Source organism: Mustela lutreola, chromosome 10 (genome assembly GCF_030435805.1).
Source record: "Mustela lutreola isolate mMusLut2 chromosome 10, mMusLut2.pri, whole genome shotgun sequence".
Lineage (NCBI taxonomy): Eukaryota > Metazoa > Chordata > Mammalia > Carnivora > Mustelidae > Mustela > Mustela lutreola.
In genome coordinates, this window is record NC_081299.1 from 96,317,629 (window position 1) to 96,343,027 (window position 25,399).

At 36.9% G+C, this 25,399-nt stretch overlaps 1 protein-coding gene across 1 annotated transcript in view; it reads left to right on the forward strand.

The window, feature by feature from the left end:
• The window catches only part of CAPZA1 (capping actin protein of muscle Z-line subunit alpha 1), a 48,721-nt gene extending 23,701 nt beyond the window's left edge, over positions 1–25,020 (forward strand). Inside the window, exons 3-10 of the mRNA XM_059137724.1 lie at positions 1,825–1,876; positions 5,064–5,127; positions 10,016–10,222; positions 13,117–13,196; positions 13,796–13,874; positions 19,549–19,620; positions 22,952–23,014; positions 23,386–25,020. Of these exons, the coding sequence (XP_058993707.1) occupies positions 1,825–1,876; positions 5,064–5,127; positions 10,016–10,222; positions 13,117–13,196; positions 13,796–13,874; positions 19,549–19,620; positions 22,952–23,014; positions 23,386–23,526 (758 nt within the window). The 3' untranslated portion in view covers positions 23,527–25,020. The remainder of the gene's footprint in view (positions 1–1,824; positions 1,877–5,063; positions 5,128–10,015; positions 10,223–13,116; positions 13,197–13,795; positions 13,875–19,548; positions 19,621–22,951; positions 23,015–23,385) is intronic.
• Positions 25,021–25,399: the final 379 nt, after the last annotated feature.

Sequence of the window (25,399 nt, forward strand, 5' to 3'; positions counted from 1 at the left end):
TTATTTTGGAAATTTGCAGTTTTACATTAGACAGCTACTTACTTAAAAGGAACTATGTGATGATATTCATCTGTACTTGGCCCAGGGCCCTATACATCATAGAACAATCAGTAATCTCCACCGATAAAAATTCATGATATAGATAAAGAGTAACCAGGAGAACATGTAAACATTTACTATAAGGAGTAAATAATTACAGTAGAAATAAATCCAGACATTCTTCCTTATAGACTTGTTTGTGGATTTTGAACACTAATAGCAAAAGAAACAAATGCAGCCTTGTTTTCTCTGGTCTATTTTCCATATTGATCAGATATAAATTTTCAACAACTGAGCTGTTAGGAAGTTTTCTTACGACTTGAGCTTTATTCAGTTGATTAGCTCTGATAAATTCTTGTTTTAACAAGTTAATAGCCTTTGTAGTTAGAAGTCCATTGTTTTATTTCTGACAACTGAATGTACTTTACAGGACTATCATGAGAATAATTGATATGGAAGCATTAGATTAAGAATTGGCAAACTATTAAAAAAAAAAGTTGGCAAGCTACTTTTAGCATGAGAGGGCTGGTTTTTATTGGCATGCTACACGTGGCCTCTGCCAGCCTCTTTCAGAAGCCCTAAGAGTCAGTGGCCTTTGGCTTATAGTCTTCTGTATTAGAATTAATGCTTGATAGTTTCTTATATAACAAGGACTCTCCTCTCCCAAAAGAAGAGTGACTAGACTCTTCACACACAGCCTTTTTTTTTTTTTTTTTTTTTTTTTTTTTTTTTGACACACAGTTTTTTAAAAGGATATAGTCCCCTACATTAGATCCTTCATAGAAAAATATATTCAGCGATTTTACTGCCACTGATTGAATTTTGCCCAGCTTTCTTGGTCTGGTGTTACAGGAAAACCTCCAGTTCTTAATCTCATTTTAAAGGATTTTTTAGATACAAAATTAATAATCCTAACTATAACTTTCTTTAAACCATGTTTTTCATTTGCTACGAAATACTTTAAGAAGTTACTGTTGTGGCGCCTGGGTGGCTCAGTGGGTTAAGCTTCTGCCTTTGGCTCAGGTCATGATCTCAGGATCCTGGGATGGAGCCCCACATCGGGCTCTTTGCTCAGTGGGGAGCCTGCTTCCTTCTCTCTCTTTGCCTGCCTCTCTGCCTACTTGTGATCTCTGTCAAATAAATAAATAAAATCTTTAAAATAAAAAGTTACTGTTAGATTATTTTATCACAAATAATTACATGCAAATTTATGAACATTAGCATCTGTCACTTGCGTTTTTAGAATTTCTGGTAGGGGTGCTTGGGTGGCTCAGTTAGTTAAGCATCTGCCTTCCACTCAGTTCGTGATCCCAGGGTCCTGGGATTGAGACCCACCAGGGAGCCTGCCTCTCTCTCTCCCTCTGCCTGCTGCTCCCCCTGCTTGTGCTCGCTCTGTCAAAAAAAAAAAAATTTTTTTAAAGGTTTTATTTATTTATTTAACAGACAGAGATCACAAGTAGACAGAGAAGCAGACAGAGAGAGAGGAGGAAGCAGGCTCCCTGCCGAGCAGAGAGCCCGATGTGGGGCTCCATCCTAGCACCCTGGGATCATGACCCAAGCCGAAGGCAGAGGCTTTAACCCACTGAGCCAGCCAGGCGCCCCTCAAAAATATTTTTAAAAAACAAAGAATTTCTATGTGTACATATATCTGAAAACTAACTTTGCAAAGCCTGATTTTTAAAAAATTTTCTGAAGTTCATCCTTTTAATTTTAACATCTTTTTAATTATAATTTTAACATTTTTAAAAATTTTAATTTTAACATCTTTTAATGTTTTCTCCTCAGATGTTCGGCTACTACTTAATAATGACAATCTCCTCAGGGAAGGGGCAGCACAGTAAGTATCCTACAAGATCCACTTATATATGTATTTAATTTTAGAAAAACTATATTGATAATAAATCTGTACCCTGAAAACTAAATTTAAAATAAAATACTTCAATATAAAGCAGTTGGTTTTAGCAATTTTAGTTGTATTTTTTTCTTGGAGAAAACATGCCATGTTGTTTACTTTCATTAAGCTTATTATATATGATCTTATTTTTTTTCTTTTTAATTTTTCTTTTTGCCCAGATTTTCCCTTTTAAAGCAGAGCTTAATATGAGCTCTTAGGGTTACTTCTGTACTCCATTTGGTTCATGTTGGATTTTTTTAAACCACTAGCTGTAGAAAAACTAGGCTGCTATAGAGGAATATTGTTCTCAAATTGCCACAAAATAGTAGATATTCATAAATAGCAATAATAGAGTTAACCATTGAATAGTAGCATGGTTATTCAACCCAGACACTGATTTCCTAGCACTGTCAGGCTAATTAATCTTTCTAAAGTACCATTTTCATTTTATTATTGTCCTCCAAAACATTATAGTGAGGTGTTTTTGTTTTCTTAAAATCTAAACACTGTCTAGCTTTCAAGGCCCCCTGTTATCAGGCTTTATTACTATTCTCTTTTACATACAAAATTCTCTTTTCAATTACTGTCTTATCTAATTGGCCGAGAGTTCCTTTGTAAAGAGGAAACCAGAAAAGGATAATGACTGGGAAGGGGTGGGGTAAAGAGGATTGAACGAGGATTTTGATGTAGAGCAACAAATAATTATCATAAAAGCATTTGGTATGATATACGGTTGGATTTTAGCTATAAAAAACTGTCTTAAGAGCTGCTGCCTGGGAAACAGTCATCTTCTGCCCTGTGTCCATGCTGCTTTTTTGGAATTCATTTTAGGATCAGATTCTCCAAACCCTAACATTTGTTCAGCATCACTATAATTGTCATCATGAATGATATTCTAATTATACATTATTTAGGCACACACCAAAGATACATTCCAGTGCTGGTGCTGGTTTCTCTTAGATGCATATAGTGCCATAGAAAAAGGCTTTCATGATTTGCTAGTTCAACCCCTGTCTATCTCTGCCCTGTCATTGAAAGAACCTCATCTACATTTTGTCAACAGATGGCTGTCCAATCTGAATGCTTCTAATAATAAGGAATTCACTATCTCGCAAGGCAAGTTCCTTGCCTGCAATATATTGGTCTTAGTTTTATCCTTGAGAGCTACCCAAAATAAATCTACTTTATCTTTCACATGGTAAGGTACCGCTGAAGGAGGTGGGAAGTGGAATGCCAACAACCAAGATTGATTGCATCCTAAGCCTATTGTGCCATTTCCAATTAGGAGTAACAGTGGAATTTAGTTCAGATGCTTTAATTGCCCTGACAATAAAACTTTGTTTTTATAAATGTTATGGTTCTTAGAGATTCTAGATTTTCAGAGAACATTCTTACTAAAGGAGAACTGCCTTATGCCCAAATATTTGATTTTCCACAGGGATGAAAAATTCAGGTTTATTTTCTGTAATGAGGTGCTTCAGTCCCTTGGCCATAGTCCTTCATAGTAAGTGTTCAGTAAATGTTTGAGTAATCATCATCCTCATCATTATTGCCTTCTATATAAAATGAAGGAGGCCTGAACAACTTCGGATTTACTCTTTCCTGGATTTCTACCCAGCCCTCTGGACTAAGTAGGGTGTTGTAGGCCATGTTAAAGAGAGGATTTTATTTTTAAGAGAGGGCAGATTATTAGTGTTTTGAGCAGAGAATGACTCAATGAGATTATATTTTAGAATAATCACTGGTTGCTATGCAGGGGGTCAAAGATTGAAGCAAGATGAGTAGTTAGAACACTTAACTGCAGTAGTTCAGAGATAAATGGCAGTTTGGACTAGAGTGGTAGTAGTAAGGGTGGTGGGAAGAAATCAAGATTCTGAATATGTATCAAGGTAGTAGAACCTAGGAAATTGTCTGATGGGATTGCATGTGAAATTTGGGAGAAAGGAGAAGCAAAGACAATCTCAAGTTTTGGGCCCACATGAATGATAGAATGGAGATACCATTTTCTGAGATGGGGTTAAATGTTAACAAATTTTGATGTTGGTATTTGTATTCTATAATCTTAGGATCTGTTTTAGAATTGAGTACTTATTTACTCCCCACTCCTTAAGCTTTTCTTTAAAAAAAACAAAAAAATTCACTGTCCATGACCATTTGATTTATATTCCTTTCTGAAGAACCACTGTGTTAAAGACTCATTTTGTAAATGGGGTTGTGTTATGAGGAAATGATTAATTAAAAAACGCAACAATAACTTAAAAAGAAATGATTGAAGATTAGCTTTAAATATGTTTCTTTGGTCTCTCTAGAAAAGTCTAGGAAGAGTTTAATAGTCTGCTTAAAAACAGTAGTCTAGTACTGTTGTAGTAAAGTTAAAATTGGGCTAGAGAGGTATTTAACTCTTGCCTTGCCAAGTGAATTCTGTGAGAAGACTGACAATTTGTAAGTGTATTGTGCTTTTTTACACTGCAGCTTATTTCCATTTTTCCTTCATTTTACCTTTTTACTTTGTAAGATGTACTAGGGAGTCACTGAAAATGCAGTTTTATGAGTGTAGCAATGGACAAGTAAATAATAACATTAGGCATGCACTTTGATTATTCATATCCCCCTTTTCAGATAACCTCTAATACCTTAAACTCTCATCTTAGACTTGATTCATGCTCAGCTCTTACTTTACCCTCTCCCCATGTCAGATGTCTTCCAGTACATGTAATTGTGGTCTCTCCTACCTGCCCTACCTCAGAGAGCCCAGAATAAAGAAGACAGCATTACTAAAATAGTGCATCAATTGAAGATTTTTTTGAATTACTAAAAGCTTCTGTCTAAATGATTAAAACTGTTGGTAATTCATGAAACAAATAAACTTATGAATAGTCTAAGGGGGACTTCTGTTGGAGCCTAGGAGTGAAGAGGAAAAGATAATTTCAGAGTTTGGGGCTCATCTGAGATCTCTATGGAGAAGAGTTCCTTCAGAAGGCTGGAAGGCATTAGGAAAATACGAGTTGCCTAGAGGGAGGGAAAGAGCGGCCAGGGAGTGTTTTCACATTCTCTTTCACTATTATGTGAATTGCCTTTGTATTTATATGTTATTCTCACCCCCCTCCTTTTTTTACTTTTTAAAAAACAGTGCATTTGCCCAGTATAACATGGATCAGTTCACACCTGTGAAGATAGAAGGATATGAAGATCAGGTAATGATTGTTCATTTGGTAGGATGTGCCTGGGTGGTAGTAGAAGTCTTAGAAACCAAAGCAAATGTCTGAGGATAAGATGCTGAATAAATTCATGTCTTAGTTTTCATAACTTTTGTAAATGTTCTACATGTTAGGAAATTTTTCCTCTCTCATAATATTTGAGAGTTTCTTTAACAAGAAAAATGAGGTGCCCCTAGCAAGAAGAGTGAAAATAAGAGTTTTACACAAATTTATAGCTTTATGTAATTCTCCTTGGTAAGAATAATAGGAGACATCAAATTTGACATCGTATGGGAAATTAGGCATCCCTATTCAAATAGAAGAACAAAGCAAATATATCCATCATTATTACCATTATTAACATTGTATGACAGGACTTAGCAAATTTATTAATGTACACTTCAAAAGCAGTATGTCACTAAATACCAAATGCTTTTTAAAAGTCTGAATCTTCCTTGAACCCACAAATCTGCTGAATTTCTCCTGGGAAAATAAGCATGTAAATGTATTTTAAAAGATTATTTGAAGCTAGGTTTATAATAGTGAAAAACTGGAACAATCTGAATTCCCAACATTAAATTAAGTATCTGTAGACCAAAATAAAATACCATGTAGTCATTGGAAACCACTGTAAATACCGATCTGGGAATATTAATCTGGAAAGATGTTTGTGATATATTAAGCTAGAACATAAAGGAGCCTATGTAGAATTGTGCTAGTTTATTTTTTTTAATAGGTATTTATTTATTTATTTATTTATTTATTTTTTTAAAGGTTTTATTTATTTATTTGACAGAGAGAAATCACAAGTAGACGGAGAGGCAGGCAGAGAGAGAGAGAGAGTGGGAAGCGGGCTCCCTGCTGAGCAGAGAGCCCGATGCGGGACTCGATCCCAGGACCCTGAGATCATGACCCGAGCCGAAGGCAGCGGCTTAACCCACTGAGCCACCCAGGCGCCCCTTTAATAGGTATTTAAGTGAATGTAATGTATCAGTGCATTTTTTATTTTATTTTATTTATTTATTTATTTATTTAGAGAGCGCATGTGTGGGGAGGAGGAGCAGAGGGGGAGGGAGAAGCAGGCTCCTGCTGAACAGGAAGCCCAACATGGGGCTCAATCCCAGGACCCTGAGATCATGACCTGAGCCGAGGGCAGATGCTTAACTGACTGAGCCACCTAGGCACCCCTCATTATCATGCTCTTTAAAAGAGCTGCCCCATTTCAGGGCACTGAATCCATGTTCCAGAAAGGGAAAAAGAGGAAATTGCAGAAGGTGCTATTGGCCTTTCTAGAAGCAACTTCCACTGATAAGTTATTGACAGAACTCCTATCACTTTGTCATTACTAGCTGGAAAGTGTCTTTTTATTAGTTGTACACACGGTCTTTTTGAAAATCTTTGCAGTCCTGTTAGTAAGGGAAAGCAGAGAATAAATATTAGATTGGAAACTAGCAAAACTCTGCAGTACAGTTCACACACACACACACACACACTTTAATCAGGGAAATAAATGGAAAATCAAATAGATTTGAATGCCGTGTTTCTGAATAAGAAGTATAAATAATATGGAAAGCTTATCTGAATAAGAAATGATATGGAAACTTGGTTTTTCAAATAGATTTCATACAATTCATATGAAAAATAGACCATACAGGATCATTCTAATCAAGAAAAACAAATGAGGGGCACCTGGGTGGCTCAGAGGGTTAAGCATCTGCCTTAGGCTCGGGTCATGATCTCAGGGTCCTGGTGCTCTGCTCATCAGGGAGCCTGCTTCCCTCTCTCTCTGCCTGCCTCTCTGCCTACTTGTGATCTCTGTCTGTCAAATAAATAAATAAAATCTTAAAAAAAAAAAAGAAAAACAAATGAAAGAAGACTAATAATGAAAGACACAGGGCAATAATCAGAAAGCACCTAAGTAACGTAAAACAAAAGGGAAAAGGAAACAATTGATAAAATTTATGAGATTAATCTAACTTTGATTTACAATGCCAACTGTACACTTAGATTAATTCCAGGTGGAGTTTAAAGGTTAAATATTTTTTTAAACATAAAAATTTAGTAGGAAATGGAAAGGGAATCATAACTTAAGTAATGATGAAACATTAAAAAAGTTCATAAAAGGAGGCAGGCGCCTGGCTGCCTCAGTCGGTAGAAGATGCAACTCTGGATCTCAGGGTTGTGATTTGCAGCCCCACATTGGATATAGAGAGCACTGAAATAAATAAAAGCTTTAAAAAGTTTATAAAAGAAAGTGACCTTTGGGGCACCTCGGTGGCTCAGTGGGTTAAAGCCTCTGCCTTCAGCTCAGATCATGATCCCAGGGTCCTGGGATCGAGCCCCACATTGGGCTCTCTGCTCAGCAGGGAGCCTGCTTCCCTCTCGCTCTCTGCCTGCCTTTCTGCCTACTTGTGATCTCTTCTGTCAAATAAATAGATAAAGATTTTTTTTTAAAAAGTGACCTTTGCATAATAAAAAGTTTTAAAAATAAAGGTTTAAAAAGGAGTAAATGTTTCTCAAGCATAAAGAGGTTATTCAGATAGCTAAGGATGATGCCAAGAGTACAGTGAATAAATAAGCAACAGACACGAACCACTTGCACACAAGTGGGAGATAGAAAAGCAAACTTAGAAAAGTGTTAGATTGCCCAGAAGTAGTAATTAAGGAAATCCAGGTTAAAATTTAATGTGAAATACCTTTTAGTTATAAAAGTTGCAGAATTTTAATGGGAAAGATTTATGAGGGGAAGACTAAGGAAATAGTTATATTCATGGTTCCTACTATCATTATAAACAAGTTTTTTAAGGGTTAGTCTGTTAATAAGGATGGGAATCTCAAAACTAGGAACTCTTTCCCAAGAATTTTTTTTAAGCAGAAGCTTTTTTTTATGGTAGAACGTATAGTAGCTTTCAATAATGGAAACCCTAAGTAGCTTAAACCTCCTTCAATTCAGAAATGATTAAGTAAGTGTATTATGGTATTTCAGTTATTGTGAAATTGTATGTAATTATTAAAAATGGTAAATGTGTCAAAAGACAAATGGGAAATTAGGGAAAAATAAATGAAACTCAACACACGCAAAGCATTATCTGCCTAAATAACAGAGAGTTCAACTAAAAAATTATTCTTTTTAAATAATGAAATGCCAATTATAATTTCTACTGCTTGTAACTTGGTACGACACCCTATATTATGTATATTAATATTAGTAATACATTTTCCCTTTGACCTAGTTGTCCCCTTTCAAAGGATTTATCTTACCTGTGTGCTTGGCACACGTACATAATTTGTACATAATGAATATATGAGGACATTTGTGGCAGTATTCATAATAGCAAAAGATTGGAAACAACCCAGCTGCCCATTAATAGAAGATTGGTTGAATAAATTTTTGTATATCCATACAGTGGTGTAGTGTGCAATTGTAACATAAAAAAAGGAGTTCTCTGAGTACTTATCAGGAAAGTTTTCCCAGATATATTAAGTTTAAAAAAAAAAACTAAGTACAGTATAGTGTGTTAGTTTTTGTGTAAAAGAAAGGACTGGGGAGTTAGAATACATATTCATACTTGCTTCTATTTGCAAAAAAGAAACTCTGAAAGAATATGTCAGGGATTGGCAAATTTTTTTTTTTTTTTAAGATTTTATTCATTTATTTGACACAGAGAGAGAGAGATCATAAGTAGGCAGAGCAGCAGGCAGAGAGATGGAGGGAAGCAAGCTCCCTGCCGAACAGAGAGCCCAACACTCTCTGGATCCCAGGACCTTGAGATCATGCCCTGAGCCGAAGGCAGATGCTTAACCCACTGAGCCACCCAGGCACCCCTGGCATACCCTTTTTTTGAAAGGGCCAGAGAGTAAATATTTTCAACTTTGCTGGACATAGAGTCAATTGTGACTTCTCAACCCTGCTGTTTCAGGAAAGCAGCCATAGACGATACAAAAATAAACAAGTAGGGCTGTGTTCAATAAAACTTTATTTACAAAAACAAGTGGCAAGTGCCATGCTGAACCATGCTCTAAATTAATAGTCAGTTGCCTTGTGGAGAAGGGAAAATTTATTAGGAATTTGATGGATAGGAGTGAAAGGTGAGAAAAAGATCTCACTTTATATAAATTTTTTCATTATTGAACCAAGTAAATAGATTATCTATTTTAAAATGCTAAATATAATGACTGGGAAAGTTTTATGAAATATGTAAAAAGAGAATATAAAAGTGTATCGATAAGTTATTGTTATAGCTCTGTATAAGGTATATACACTGGCAATACAGTAGACAGAAACCAAGAAATAAAGGGTAGATGGGCAGATGTTGTGGTTTAGAGGTAGGTGACTTAACCATAAATGTAACACTTCTATAATAAAAATGTAAAAATGTAAGAAAATTTAAAAAAAATTTTTTTTAAAGAATAAAAATGTCAGGAGTGCCTGGGTGGTGCAGTCAGTTGAGTGTCCAACTCTTGGTTTTAGCTTGGGTCATGATCTCAGGGTTGTGAGATCAAGCCCCTAGTTAGGCTCTGCGTGGAGTCTGCTTGAGTTTCTACCCACCCCCACCCCCCAGCTCTCACTCTCTCTCAAATAAATAAATCTTAAGGGAAAAGAATAAAAATGTGACTTTACGAGCACCCGGCTGGCTCAGTCAGTAGAGCATGCTACTCTTGATCTTGGGGTCATGGGTTTAAGCCTCATGTTGGGGATAGAATTTACTTAAAAAATGAAATGAAATTAAAAAATATATATGTGACATGATTGAAAAATCATTCTGGAAGAGAAATCTAAGTATAAATGAAAAGTTAACTGTCTTCAGAATTTTTATTTGTTTTGTAAAATTTGACAAGAACTGTCTTTTTACAGTTACTCATATTTGTAATTATTCTTTGGAAGGTCTTAATTACAGAACATGGTGACCTGGGTAATAGCAGATTTTTAGATCCAAGAAACAAAATTTCCTTTAAGTTTGATCACTTACGGAAAGAAGCAAGTGACCCCCAGCCAGAGGACGTAGATGGAGGTCTGAAGTCTTGGAGAGAATCCTGTGACAGTGCTTTAAGGGCCTATGTGAAAGATCATTATTCCAACGGCTTCTGTACTGTTAAGTATCTGCCTGCTTAATATTAAAGAATGTTTTATTTCTTACATTTATCTTATCCTTTGGGGGCTTTGGCCAGCCAAACATCAACTTCTTTCTTCTTAGGGTCTCATCTGTATTTTATTCCCTAATTCATTTTTGAAAGAGTTTGTATAAATGGAAAATTTTATATGGAAAATTCTTTTTAAAAATCCCAGTACATTAAAATTTTAAATTTCATTGTATGCTATTTCACCTTTGTCTTATTTATTCATCAAAAATTGCCTTATACCCATAAAAAAAAAAGTTGTTAACATCTTTAGACATGGGAGAAAAGTATATTAAGATTGTCAAAGCAGCTATTGCCATATTTATGACTTTTTGGTGTAGGCATTTTTATAGGAAGCTACTTCTTTCATACTTTAGATGCTTTTATTAGATTGTCAGAACTGTTTGCACTATTTTTTAATCAAATAATTTGATTTTTTTAACTACCTCTTGATATTAAAAAAAACGATAAATTTGACTCTATCATAATTTTTCCTTTGTAAATTGCAGATATGATTAAGAAAAACTTATCTGTTAGAATATTTTCAGTATGTAATGATGATGAGTTAAATGTCAATAATAGAATATTGTTTAAGAGCCCTTAGCTTGAAACCATACTAACTGGTTTGATTTCTTGTCTTGCCACTTAGTTAGCTATGTGACCTTGGGCAAATCGGTTAACATATCTGTGCCTTTTCACTAAAAAAATGGAAATAATAGTTCTTATTACCTCACAAGATTGTTATGAGAACTGAATGAGCTAATAAGGCATATAAAATGCTTGAAAATGGCACAAAGAAAGCTCTCCCTAAATGTTGGATATTGTTGCTATTACATGTTTTATGTTTGTTTTTTTATTTTTTAAATAATGGAGAAAACCCATTATGGTGGATAAATGCAGTTCTGTTTTGCAACCCAGTATTGCAAAGGAAGACACAACACAGCCTCTTTTAGAAGTTGACTTTGCAATCCTAAATGTATTTTCTACTTAACATTTGTTACCTATTTAAAATTTGGCATTACCTATTCTTACTTTGGAGCTTTTACACCAAGTAACCCTACTGTGTCCTTTTCTTACCTTTTCTCACTTGTCTTAGCTAACAAATGAGCTACAGAAAGCCATGGAATTGTTCTAAGAGTGTCTACTGTACCCAAGTGTTTTATGTCCTCAGAGCTGTCCTGCTTAGTAATTCTTAATGTCATGTCAATATTTCCTATGATGTTTTCTATATAGTGTTTTCCAAACCATTCCCATTGTCCTTAGGCATCTGTCTTATCCCCCACATTTTGGTAAGACTGACTTGAAATCCTTTTCTCTTCTTTACACACTCTGCAGTTTTCCCCCTTCCACTGTACTTAATCTTAGGAAGAAGGATCCTTATTCTTGATTTTATGTTCTCCTATCTGATATATCTCTTTTTACCTAGAAATATTTTTATTTCTCTACCCTTAAGGAGAGCACACTTTTCCTCAGTCATAATAATTGCTTTTCTTTTCTTTTCTTTTCTTTTTTTTTTAGTTGTAATAATTTCTGTAAGTTACTTCTCTTTCTCCCTCCCCGTCCTCCTCCTTCTCCTTCACTTCTTCCCTTACCTCTCTCTGCTACATAAGCGCACCTGGGAGCATTCTGCTCCTACTAGTTCCACTTCTTCATTACCTATCTACTTCTGGACCCTGTGAATCTTGGCTTCAGTCTTTACAGAAACCTCTGAGGTTATTGACGGTTCCTGAATTGCCTGACTCAGTATCCTTTTCTTCATCCTTGACTTCCATATGGTATTTCACACCGAGACCAACCAGCTACTTCCAGAAATTCTCTTTAGCTTAGACTGCTCTGTCAGCACCCTCTACTCATTCTAAGTCTGTCTCTACTTCTTTTCTTCTCCCCTATCTCTGTAAATGTAGGCATTCCCCATTGCTGTATTTCTCTCTCTTGAAAACTCATAGTTATTCAATATAGGGAAGTTAAACGTGAAAACATTTTGTGGACTGTAAGCACTATATGTTTTTTTTTTTACTTTTCCTTCCTATTGCATTTCTGTTCACCTCTTCCACATTAAGGAAGAGTTGGGGTTTCTAACCACTAGCTGAATTTCCCAGTTTGTTAATGACACTACCATCTTTCTGGTCATCTCAGCATGAGATGGCTTTGGCTCTTTCTCCTTTTTTGCTCTTCACTTGCAATATATTGCTAAGCTTGATTATGCTTCTGTATCCTGATATCAACTGATACTACCCTGCCTTATTGCCTAGATTAATGCTTTGGCCTCCTAACCAACTTAAGCTTTTCCTCCATTTTATCCCATATACTAATATTAATTATTCTTCCAAAACAATAGTTCTGGTTTTGTTATTTTGGTGTCTTTCCATTGCCTGTAGAATAATGTCCAGACTTTTTACATCTATGACTACGGGACTTTAATTTTCTATTCTGGATTATCACCATTTGTCGACTTCACACACAACTCTCTAACCTGAAAGAACTAATTGTCATTTCTCTGAATAAGCCCCCAGTTTTCTGTCTGAACAGTTTATTCATCTTTCTTCTCAGTCTCTGCTTATGAGTATCTCATCTGTCTTATAAGGCCCAGCCTAAGTGGCACCTCCCCTATAGCCCTAGTCAGGAGTGGTTTTTTCCCCTCAATTTGAGGGGACATTAATTCTTCATTCATTGTATCACTGTCTCTTGTGGAACTAAACATGTTCTTTTCTGTGTTCACATGCCATGAAGTCTTATGAGTTGTATGTTTATCCTGTCTGATCTTTTTGTCTCCCCCAAGGATTTAGTATGCTGCTTTTTGTACAGTATTTGTCACTTAGATTAAGTATGTTTTCGGAGTCTAACCTTTTTTTTTTTTTTTAACAATAGGTTTATGCTAAAACTATAGATGGCCAACAGACCATTATTGCATGTATTGAAAGCCACCAGTTTCAGCCTAAAAACTTCTGGTAAGAAAGTAGATGTACTCTTTTATTTTTATTTAACTTATATTGGGAAGGAACCAAACCAGCTGTTAATTGAAAGTTGTTTCTTAATCTAAATAGTTTGGGATAAGTTATTTGACTGAGAGACTGCGGTTACCATCTGTAAAATGAGGGATTTAGATGTGGACATTTAGCTTCTTTTAAACTCTGAGATTTTATAATCTTTTTAAAAAGGGCTCTTAATATCAAGTGAGAAAAAGTGGTTGATTAATAAAGTGCCTAGTTGAAAATTTGAGTTTTATTTGGGTTTGGTTAATAATACTCAAGCTAATTATAAAGTTCAGCAGCCCATCTATCTGTGTATGGAAGAGACTTCCATGAACAGTATAGGCATGTTTTCTATTCCAAGATTGAAAAATTAAAAATGAAAGTCAAAATAATTTAGAAAAGGTTTATGTTTAGGGACTTGGATACAGACTTATATTTGAGTAGATAGAGCCTTAGATATGTCAAACTGGAAATGACCCCCCACACCCCACTTTCCCAAATTCTTTGCCTCAGTGGCAAATCACCTCTTTCTCGGGCTTACTGCTAACTCTGCAGTCGTGTGTGTGTTTTAATAGGAATGGTCGTTGGAGATCAGAGTGGAAGTTCACCATCACACCACCTACAGCCCAGGTGGTTGGAGTCCTTAAGATTCAGGTGAGACCCCCACATGTTAATAGGCCATGTTGAAGTTGAAAACAAACATGGAAGTTGGTATTTGAAATAAGAAATGACTATATATAGTAAGATGCAAAGGAATATGGATGGTAGTAAATAGAAATAGGAGCCTCCTTTGTGGGGAAGTAGTTAAAAAGCTCTTCTGGATTGATAACGGATTGTCATGTGGTATGTACTGCTTGCTTATTATTTTTCTCTTCCAAAGATAACCTAAGGTTTTTCCAGGAATTATCAAATAGCAGTTCTAGGGGGACCTGTGTGGTTCAGTCAGTTAAGCATCCAACTCCTGATTTCAGCTCAGGTCTTGATCTCAGGATCGTGAGTTCAAGCCCTGCATTGGGCTCCACACTGGGAATGGAGCCTACTTAAATAATAATAATAATTTTTAAAAATAGCAGCTCTAAAAAAAAAAGAAAACAATTATTAAGTGACTAAGTAGCAGCCACTCTAACTTACTTAGGGTCTCTTTGTATATTACCTCATTTAAGCATGTACATAGACATAAAACGTAACTCTTAGCTCTGAAAAAAAGCTACCTGAATGGGATTTTTATTTTGTTTTTTACAGTAATAACAGAAGGTTTTTAAATCAAGTAAGTGACACAGGAACTAGAGAAAATTGCCAAGTGTCATCATGTATGGAATATAAGTAACCAAGCTGAGTAGATTTCTAACGCTTATTTCAGAACAGATAGGCAGGTGAATAAGGAACTGGTTAATTCATTGGATGCCTATCTGGGTCAAAAAGTCTTCTGGTATCCTAGCAGAGATTTGACTTTCAAATTGAGGGTGATTTAATTCTTAAGCCCAACTAACTCTCAGGTCAGATTAAAAGTTACTGATAACAGAAAGTCAGTACCTAATCGTACCTTTATTATATTGTGTTCAGTCTTGCTTTTATAATAATTAGCAAGAGCTGCCTTTTTAAAGGGTATAATTTAATCAGATATCTGTACCCACTATTTTCAGGATAGCTCCCTGCTACAAGTAACAGCAACTTTCTTCCTGGGAACTTTTCCTAGCCACAGAAGCATGCCCAACTCCGATTAGGCAAGCTGGAAATGTTAATTTCACAGCTCTGGAGTCGCCCATAGTGCCATACAAGAGTTGGTAGATAAATAAATATGCCGGCTTCCTCACCTCAGGTGGGACAACTCTGAAGCATGTTCTACTTAGTCTTCCAGAGACCAGGGCCCATAGCTGAACATACTGTTCATTAATGCGCCCATAACACTCCTTCCCTTCTGTGTCTCAATACTTCAGTCCTTACTAGTCCTTCCTGAGGTTACCTCCCAAATAAATTACTTCCTCTCAAATCTTTGTCTTGGGGTTTGCTTCTGGGGGAGCCCAACCTAAGAAAACACACATACTATTTTGTTACTCTTTTTAACTATTGATATGAGTAGCCTAATGCTTTAGGTCTCCTATAACTATGATATTAGCACTAACCTAGTAGCTTACTATAAATTTATGTAACTTTATTTTCTTCTAGAAGGAAATGATTGCTTGTGTTTCAGCTTTGCCTTTGAAAACTTATAAATTAAGAGTACATTATCATAAAGAATGATAGTTTCTGATAAGGCTTAAAATAGGGGCTAGTACCCAGACCTCATTTATACCTTTTAACCAGATTGGCTCATCACACCTTGAGGAAAAACTTGCTTCATATACATATCTTAAAAATCAGAGTGAGAATTACTTGGAAAAGTCACTAAGATATTTAGCTCTTTGGTTATTCTGTAGGCCAAGGGGTAGTTCTGGGAAGTCTTGGTTTCTGACCAATTTATGTTGATGATGGTCATGTTGAAATTTTTATTAGAAAATGAGACCTTGGGCGCCTGGGTGGCTCAGTGGGTTGAGCCGCTGCCTTCGGCTCGGGTCATGATCTCAGGGCCCTGGGATCGAGTCCCGCATCGGGCTCTCTGCTCAGCAGGGAGCCTGCTTCCTCCTCTCTCTCTCTCTGCCTGCCTCTCTGCCTACTTGTAATCTCTCTCTGTCAAATAAATAAATAAATAAATAAATAAATAAAGAAAAAAGAAAATGAGACCTAGAAAGGTTTTACTGCTTTTGGCAACTTTGAAGCTGGGGAGATCCTGGCCAAGGATCTTATTGAGAATATCTGATGTCATTGTCCTCCCAACCCTTGGACTCCTCCCCCTAAGCATCTCAATAAAATGGTTTGTTCCCTTACCTGCCCAAAAAAGAAAGTTTGTTTTACAGTAGAGTTTGGGGTGCCCAGGTGGTTCTTGATCTCAGAGTTGTAAGTTCAAGCACCATGCTGGATATAGAGATTATTTAAAAATAAAATCTTTTTTAAAAAATTTAAAAAAAAAAAACAAAAACCCTCAGAGTTTAAGCTTAATTTATCATTGGTGTATTAGATAATGACATCAATATTTTTAGAATTTTCAACTGAGTTTATAAACAGCAAGACTTAGTGGCCTTAGTCTATATTCCTATGCACGTCCTAGTTGTTAAGACACATGTTAGAAGTTCAAACCTGTTGCATGGTCCTTGTTCTTGGACAAAAAAAGATTGCACTGCATAGTTCTTTCTTTCAGATGGTTCTTAGACACCTATCTCAAATATGTAAGTCCTTGTTTCTTCTCTGGACAGAGCTTCATTTTTTAAATATACCTTGTCCTATTTGTATTCACTCCTCTTCTTAGTGTTCTTTTCAGTCTCTGGACTCTTAGTTAAAAAATGATTAAAGAAAACTAGTGTTTGGGTGTGATCCACCTGTATCTTGAACTTCCATGTCCTTGTAACATAGGCGGGCCAGATCTGAGGACCCAGAGGGGGCCCACAGGACCAGCCAGGAGGGTCATTGGCTTGGCATAGGATAGAAATGAAACTCAAGCCAGGAGGAAGTGAGAGCAGACTTTATTGAATAGTGTAAGTGATAGAGTATGGCCGATAGAACGACTGGCAGACTCAGAAAAGGAAAAGCGAAGCTCCCCATCACTTGGAATTAGGGATTTAGACTGGTAAGGGATCCAGGGTACATGTTCCTTCAGGAATTCAGGTTCCAATCAAAGGTGAGTGCCAGGTGAACAATAGGTATATTCCATAAATCACCAAAGATAGGGTATATTAATGCCAGTGTCAACCAAGGTTTGTTTGAAGCTAATGTCCCAGAACATGCTTGGGATCCAGTTCTTCTAAGATGTTATCAGGTGTTTGAGGGCCTGGGATGAAACTTAGAAAATGATTAACTTTCTTGTGTCCGCATGGAGTGGGAACATAGCTTCTTTGGTTTACTCACATGCAAGTATGAAGAACATGAGTAAATAGGACAGCCGAGAAACAGCAGAAATAGGGCCTTTCTAGAATGGACTCCATTCAGCTCCCTATATCACTTGTGTGTTGGAATTTTAACCCTTACATGTCATCCTTCCTTAGCACAGTCTTTTTTGCCTAGATCTTTTCTGTTCTGATTCTTGCATGTAGGTATTAACAGGCATTTATCAACTCCTTGCTTTTCCAGTGTATTCTTAAATCGTCTTTTTCTCTTTAAACCCCTTTAGAAAGCCAAAAGATAAAATTTAAAGTCTGCTTTGTCTTGCCTATCTGGACAGAGTGAGCTGGGTTTTTTTCTCCCCTTAAACAAGGCCCTGTAGTGGATTCATATTGCCTAGGGAAGTCCTTTTGTTGCTAATAGGATCTTGATTTCTGTCTAGATGAAGTCTTGGGTATTTTAATTCCCTTCTGATGATATCTTAGAAGAGTTAAGTCCCTAATGAGACATGTTACTTCTATCTGAATCAGGGAATTCCCAGTTTTTTGACAAAACTCAACAGTGGGAGGTATTACGCATGTTGAACATGGTTTTAGTTCTGGAATTTGACCTAATTCATTGTCTAGCTCCTCTTCTTATTCAGTATGTGAACATGGATAAGTTATTAAGCTGCCTCAAGCCTGAGTTTCCTTAACTGTAAAATAGGAATAATAAGGGTGCCTGGGTGGCTCAGTCAGTTAAGTGTCTGCCGTCTGCTCAGGTCAAGATCCCACAGTCCTGGGATCAAGCCTGGTGTCAGGCTCCTTGCTCAGCAAGAAGCCTGCCTGTCCCTTCCCCTCTGCCTTCCATGCCCCCGCCCCACCTTGTGTTCTCTCTCTGTCAAATAAATAAAACCTTTAAAACAAAATAGGTATAACAATGGTCCCCATTTCAGAGTTTTTGCAAACATTGAATGAGATAAGTAATAACTAAAATGTTTGGCATAGTGTTTTGGGTTTTTTTAAAGATTTTATTTATTCATTTATCAGAGAGAGAGAGCACAGAAGCAGGGGGAGCAGCAGGCAGAGGGAGAAGCAGACTTCCTGCCGAGCAAGGAGCCCAATGCAGGACTCGATCCCAGGACCCTTGGGATCATGACCTGAGATGAAGGCAGATGCTTAACCGACAGAGCCACCCAGGAGTCCCTGGCATAGTGTTTAACATATAGTAAGGACTCAAATAATAGATATAGTATTACAGGTATAGTTCTTCTTTTTTTCTGCTTTGTCTCTGCAAACATTCCTTTTTGTCCAGATGTCTCCTGGTAGCTTGAACTAGATGAAGGAAACAAACAGTACCTAGACTACTATTCTAGCATTATGCCCCAGTTTCAGCTCTCTCCACTTAATTTCCTTCATAGCACAAGTGTAATCTTTCAAAAACATTCCCTTTCCCTGAGTCCTGTCACCTTTAATAGGATAAAGTCTGGATTCTTAACATGGTTTATAAGGCAGTTTGCTTTTCACAGTCTGTCTCCTGCTTGCCTCAGAGCACTATCTCCTGCCACACTCCCCTCCACACATACTCATCTGCTGTGAGTTCTTTATTCTTCCCTAAACTAAACCATTCTCTTGTCCTTTTTCTATCCCCTTGCTAGATGTTGTTCTCTACTTGTCCATTTAGGTGACAGCTCCTATTTGCAAGACCCTGTTCAAATGCACATAACAAAAGGATACTCTCATCCTATTTTATATGACCAGATTGAAGCCATGTTAAGGTGTTTGAACCTATCTTGTAAGTTGCCAAAACTTCTGACACGTTTTTGGTTAATCTGGTACGCCTCCTTCTTGCTACTTGGTCTAATACTTAGAGCACCCCACTTTACCATACATCCTTAGAACTGCTTTTGCCTTGCTTTTGTAGTCTAATTTACTAGTAGCCTATTTGCTTTTTCAGTTTGTCTTTAACTGTCAGTTCAGTTTTTCCTGCACTTGGTCAGATGTACTTACCAATATTGATGATTCTATATGTGGAGAGATATATAAGGGATTAGGATCCATTAAAATTCTTGGGTTTTCACAGAGAGAAACTGTTAGATTTTATTTTAATTATTTTAATACTCTTAAGAGTGGACTCTTATTTAAAGTCTTTGTATTCGCAATACTAGCACAGTGCCTGGAATGCAATAAGCACATAATAAATATTTGTTGAACTTAAAGTGAGAGAGAGTGAGAATTCTTAAAAATTGAAAGTGTTCTGTGAATTTTAACCACATTTTAAGTTACAGTTGGTCATATTAATATTTTGTTCAGAGTTGGTGAAGATTGGGGATGGCTTTAAAAAAAAGATTTGGCATGGCTTAAGGCATGGATTTGTACCTTAGCAGTGGGTTTCCATATGAACTACACATAAACTTGCTCAACCATTGTCTCAACAGGTTCACTATTATGAAGATGGCAATGTTCAGTTGGTTAGTCATAAAGATGTACAGGATTCAGTAACGGTCTCGGTGAGTGTGGAATATTTAATATCTGTCTCACTTGTGCCTTATTTTTCTGTAAAAAGTTGATTTTTTTTACAGAAAAATAGTACTGATTCTGCCACTAGAAATTCAGTTTGTTTTCAGTGCTTTGATTTTGGCAGCTTATAAAAGTATGCAGTCAACCCGATATATTAGTTCACAGTCTTTGACTAAATATATAAGTAATTATGTAAATACCATAATGTAACATAACATGATATAACAACAGATAGGATAATGGCTTTAGAGAATCCAAACTTTCTCAATAGTGAGATTTGCTCAAGGACAGCAGTGTCTTCCAATCAAAAAATCCTATAGGGCTACATTCGTATCACTAGAGAAGCTGAACATTTTTAGGACTATTCAATTAAAAAGTATTGCATTCTGGGGTGCCTGGGTGGCTCAGTGGGTTAAAGCCTCTGCCTTCAGCTCAGGTCATGATCCCACTATCTTGGGATCGAGCCCTGCATTGGGCTCTCTGCTTGGCGGGGAGCCTGCTTCCCTTCCTATCTCTTTGCCTGCCTCTCTGCCTACTTGTGATCTCTGTCTGTCAAATAAATAAATAAGGGGCACCTGGGTGGCTCAGTGGGTTGAGCCTCTGCCTTCGGCTCAGGTCATGATCTCAGGGTCCTGGGATCGAGCCCCGCATCGGGCTCCCTGCTCAGCGGGGAGCCTGCTTCCTCCTCTCTCTCTGCCTGCCTCTCTGCCTACTTGTGATCTCTCTCTGTCAAATAAATAAATAAAATCTTTAAAAAAAAAAATAAATAAATAAATAAATAAATAAATAAAATCTAAAAAAAAAAAAAAAGTATTACGTTCTGTACCTGTAAAGAAGGGACATAATTTTTTTGCATTCTCAGTACTTCTTTATATTCTAGAAGTTATTGAGCACCTTCAAAAAGCTTTTGTTTAGGGTGCCTGGCTGGCTCAGATGGTGGAGCATGCAACTCCTGATCTCAGGGATGTGATTGAACCCACAATGTGGGGCTTGAACGCCCCACATTGAGTATAGAGCTTAATTTAAAAAAAAAAAAAAATCTTAAAAAAATTAAGGACATCTCGGTGGTTCAGTGGGTAAAATGTCTGACTTCTGTCAGGTCATGATCCCGGGGTCCTGGGATCAAGCCCTGCATCTATCTATCTATCTATCTATCTATCTCTGCCAGATAAATAAATAATTAAAATCTATAAACAAGTAAATAAATAAAAATTTTTAAAAAATTAAAGGGGGCACCTGGGTGGCTCAGTGGGTTAAAGCCTCTGCCTTCGGCTCAGGTCATGCAGGGTCCTGGGATCAAGTCCTGCATTGGGCTCTCTGCTCAGTGGGGAGCCTGCTTCCCTCCCTGCCCCCCCGCCTTGCTCCCTGCCTACTTGTGGTCTCTGTCTGTCAAATAAATACATATAAATTAAAAAAAAAAAAATTAAAGGGATTCCTGGGTGGCTCAGTTGGTTAAGCAACCAACTCTTGATTTTGGCTCAGGTCGTGATCTCAGGGTTGTGAGATCCAGCCCCACACTGGGTTCTGCACACAGCAGAGTGTCTACTTGAGATTCTCTGCCCCTCTCCCCACCACCAGGTGCTCTCTCGCTCACTCACTCACACTCTCAAATAAATCTTTACAAAATAAATAAAATATTTTTAAAATTTAATAATCATAATAATAATTTAAAAATTAAAAGGAGGGGCGCCTGGGTGGCTCAGTGGTTTAAGCCGCTGCCTTTGGCTCAGGTCATGATCTCAGGGTCCTGGGATCAGGTCCCACATCGGGCTCTCTGCTCAGCAGGGAGCCTGCTTCCCTCTCTCTCTGCCTGCCTCTCCATCTACTTGTGATTTCTCTCTGTCAAATAAATAAATAAAATCTTTAAAAAAAAATTTTTTTAAAGGAAAAACAAAAAACCAAATGGCTTTTATGTATGTTTTATCTGTCAGTATATACCTTATTAGAAATTAAAACTCAGTAATGTTAAATATTTATTAATTTAAAAATACGGTAACAGGGACACCTGGGTGGCTCAGTCGGTTAAGTGTCTGCCTTTGGCTCAAGTCATAATCCAAGGGTCCTGGAATCGAGTCCCACATCAGGCTCCTTGCTCCGTGAGGAACCTGCTTCTCCCTCTACCTGCTTATCTTCCTGCTTGTGCGCACGTGTTCTCTCTCTCTATGACAGATAAATAAAATCGGAGCGCCTGGGTGGCTCGGTGGGTTAAGCCTCTGCCTTCAGCTCGGGTCATGGTCTCAGGGTCCTGGGATCAAGCCCCACATCGGGCTCTCTGCTCAGCAGGGAGCCTGCTTCACCCTCTATCTCTGGCTGCTTGTGATCTCTCTCTCTGTCAAATAAATAAATAAAATCTTTCAAAAATAAAATAAGTCTTTAAAAAATTACAATTAGAAACCCATTACTTGTTAACCTAAATAACATTTTCATGAAAAACAACTATGTTTTCACAAAAACAATATAGTACAAAGAATGGCATTGATTTACTTTTTTACGAATTGTATAGTGTCTGACTTAATAAAAGACAACTGGATTCTCATATGTGCCCACACATTCCAGTAGCTACCAGAGTGATGAAGCCATCACACATTATGCACCTTCTGGGACCTGCATTATGCACATTTGAGAGGGGTAGTGGAAAATCAAATGACTTAGAGTTGTGTGAAAACAAAACATGGTTTTGACTATTTGAAAGAATCTGGAGAATGCTGCTCTAGGCAGAAAATCGTACCTTTTACCTTTAATTCTGTTCTACTTAATGATGAAAGGAAGAGAGAGAATGAAAAATGAACCAAAGTGAAAAGGCCACGTTAATATGTTCCTGAATCATGTAAAGCAAAATGTGGTTGGTTGGTTTAGTACCATAAGTAGCCAATAGAGGAGTGTGAGTTTAACATATATGGCTGACATTGGTGAGGGCATTGTTTATATCATCTTAAACCAGAGATATTTTCAAGGCATAAAAATTTTAAGACATCGTGATGATGTCTTTTAGGTATACTGTGGTAGATTGGAAAAAGCATGGGGTCTTATGGTGAAGACATGGATTCAGACCCTGTCTTTATCTTTCAAGAGCTGTATAATTTTGGTCTAGTCACTTACAAGGATTCTGTCTTCTCATCTACAAAATAGAAGTGATGCTAATAACAGATCTACTTCACAGGGTTGTTGTGAGAATCAAAGAAGGTAGCATGCATGGGAGCACTTGACAAACTATAAATTGTTCTACAAATCTTAAGATTTCTTTAAAAGGTCTTTTCAATATGTTTTTATAGACTGCTTATACTTTAAGAAAAATTCCTATTTCCCCTCTTCCTCCATTAGAATGAAGTCCAAACTGCCAAGGAGTTTATTAAAATCATAGAGCATGCAGAAAATGAGTATCAGGTAAGATTTGGAACTGATTTTTCTAGATTTTTAGTACCTTATTATTTTGCTGCTAACACATTTTGTTAGGCTTCTCTTTGTCCTTTAAACATAAATATTGGTGGTGTTCAGTGTTAGTAAATGTGGAGACTGCAGACATTGTACTTATAGTCAAGGTTTCAACATTGGAACGGATTATAGCCCTAGTTTTAGAAATAATATAAGTGGGCTTCTTAACTCACTTCGGAGATGGGAGAGGAGCTTATTAGGACTATTACATGCTGTCTGTCCTTTTTAGAAGACTCAGGCATGTCCTTTGACTACAGAATTACTTTCCTAGTCACAACCATCCGTTTTCATTCAAGCAACTTATCTTCAATTATCTATTGCAGACAGCAATTAGTGAAAACTATCAAACAATGTCAGACACCACATTCAAAGCCTTGCGCCGGCAGCTTCCTGTTACCCGCACCAAAATCGACTGGAACAAGATACTCAGCTACAAGATTGGCAAAGAAATGCAGAATGCTTAAAGGCTGAATGTAGGATTCTTCAGTATGTGGAAAGAAAGGATTTAACATGCGGTCATATGATAAATAAGTGATTTATAAACAAGAGTGATATTTTGCTAGGGCTTTCAGAGTTAACAGGTTTTCTAGCCTCATGAAATACTGTTGAACCTATAGCATTGTCTTGATTCTTTTGTGTTCTCTGCCTTGTAATTTTCTGTTTTCACTATATCTACTTGTAAAAAAAAATTTTTTTTTTTAAAATTCTGCCACATTTAATGATGGAGAGAGAGAGAGATCTATCCTGGAGTCATTTTACTGTTTAGAAAATTTTCCTAGCCATGAAGTTCTGTTACTGATACAGACAGGTAATATGCTCAGTACTTTTCTACCCCTGTCCTTCAAAGCACTTCTGGTACTTCAGTGGTTTTTACTGATCCACCAATAACTAAAGAGGCTATGCTACAAACTAGCTGAATGGAAGACACATTCATCCTTCTCCCTCTGACTGCTTTGATCATCATTTATAGCATTTCATAACCATAGTTTTCAAAAGTTTGGATTGGGCTTTTCAGGTCCTTTTGTGGGACAAAGGAAGTTTTCTGGAAATTCCATTATAGTCAGCTTCTCTGGGGAAGTTGTTTTTAAATCCAAAGACTTGAACCACATTCCCTGCACATGAACGTGTTTGCTTTTTTCTCTTCCCTCATTGTCTCCTTCCCATCTAGTACCATTTTAGTTACAGACATCTGCATTTTTAGAAGGGTTTTACCCATTTATTATTTTTTATTATTGTTCAAGAACTGCTGACATACTAGGGATGTAGTCGAGTATAAAACTTGAAAAATGCAGACGTTGAAGGAATAGTAGGTATCTTGTGCTTTAATACTTTGTGGCAGGATTGTACTATGAACAGATGAATCAAACAACTATGTACATCACAAACAAAACTAAAAATGAACCAAAGTGAAAAGGATACGTTCCAGGCAGTATCTTTCTATTGTAACCTGTTATTTAAGGGAATACTAGTGATTTGTTCTAAATGGGATGTAAAACTTGTTCCAAATTACTCTTCCTCAGTCCTGCCTGCCAAGAACTGAAATGTAACTGTGATATAGCAACCCTTCCCAGGTATATTGGCAGGTATATGTGTGATCTCGGAGTACACAGGTGACATAGATATGATATGACAACTGGTAATGGTGGATTCATTTACATTGTTTACACTTCTATGACCAGGCCTTAAGGGAAGGTCAGTTTTTAAAAAACCAAGTAGTGTCTTCCTACCTATCTCCAAATAAATGTTAAAAAAGAAGGGTGTTTGTGCTTCAGCTTTGTTTTTGCTCAGTAATACAGTCAAGCAAGTTTGTTTCCAAGTGACCTGTTGAGCTGTGTAAGCATTTTTGTTTATTTCAAATAAAATATATTTGTATTATGTGTCATTCATACTATCCATTCATATCACACTATCCTCTGTATCAGGTAGTTCAATAGAAATATACCTGTTTTGTTCTTAAATTGTCTGAGTCTCTCCTTTGCAGCCCATCTCTTCAGTTTTTGTTCTCAAGGTAAGGTAGAACTGTGTTAGGTCTTATTTGATGAGAATGTTCAGGGTTCTGAAATTGGTTCCTATTACATAGTCAGTGATATCCAAAGACTTGGAAAAAATAGCTTTTTTTTTTTTATTCCCTCCAGTCTGAGCATTGTCTCTATGGATAATACTGATTTCTTCGCCCAGAGGCCACAAATGGTTCCAGGTTTGGATTCTTGGGGCGTTTCTTGTTTTTTGTTTGTTTGTCTTTTAAAAGTAATCTCTACTCCCAGCATGGGCTCAAACTCACAACCCTGAGATTAAGAGTTGCATGCTCTACTGACTGAGCCAGCCAGGCGCCCCAAA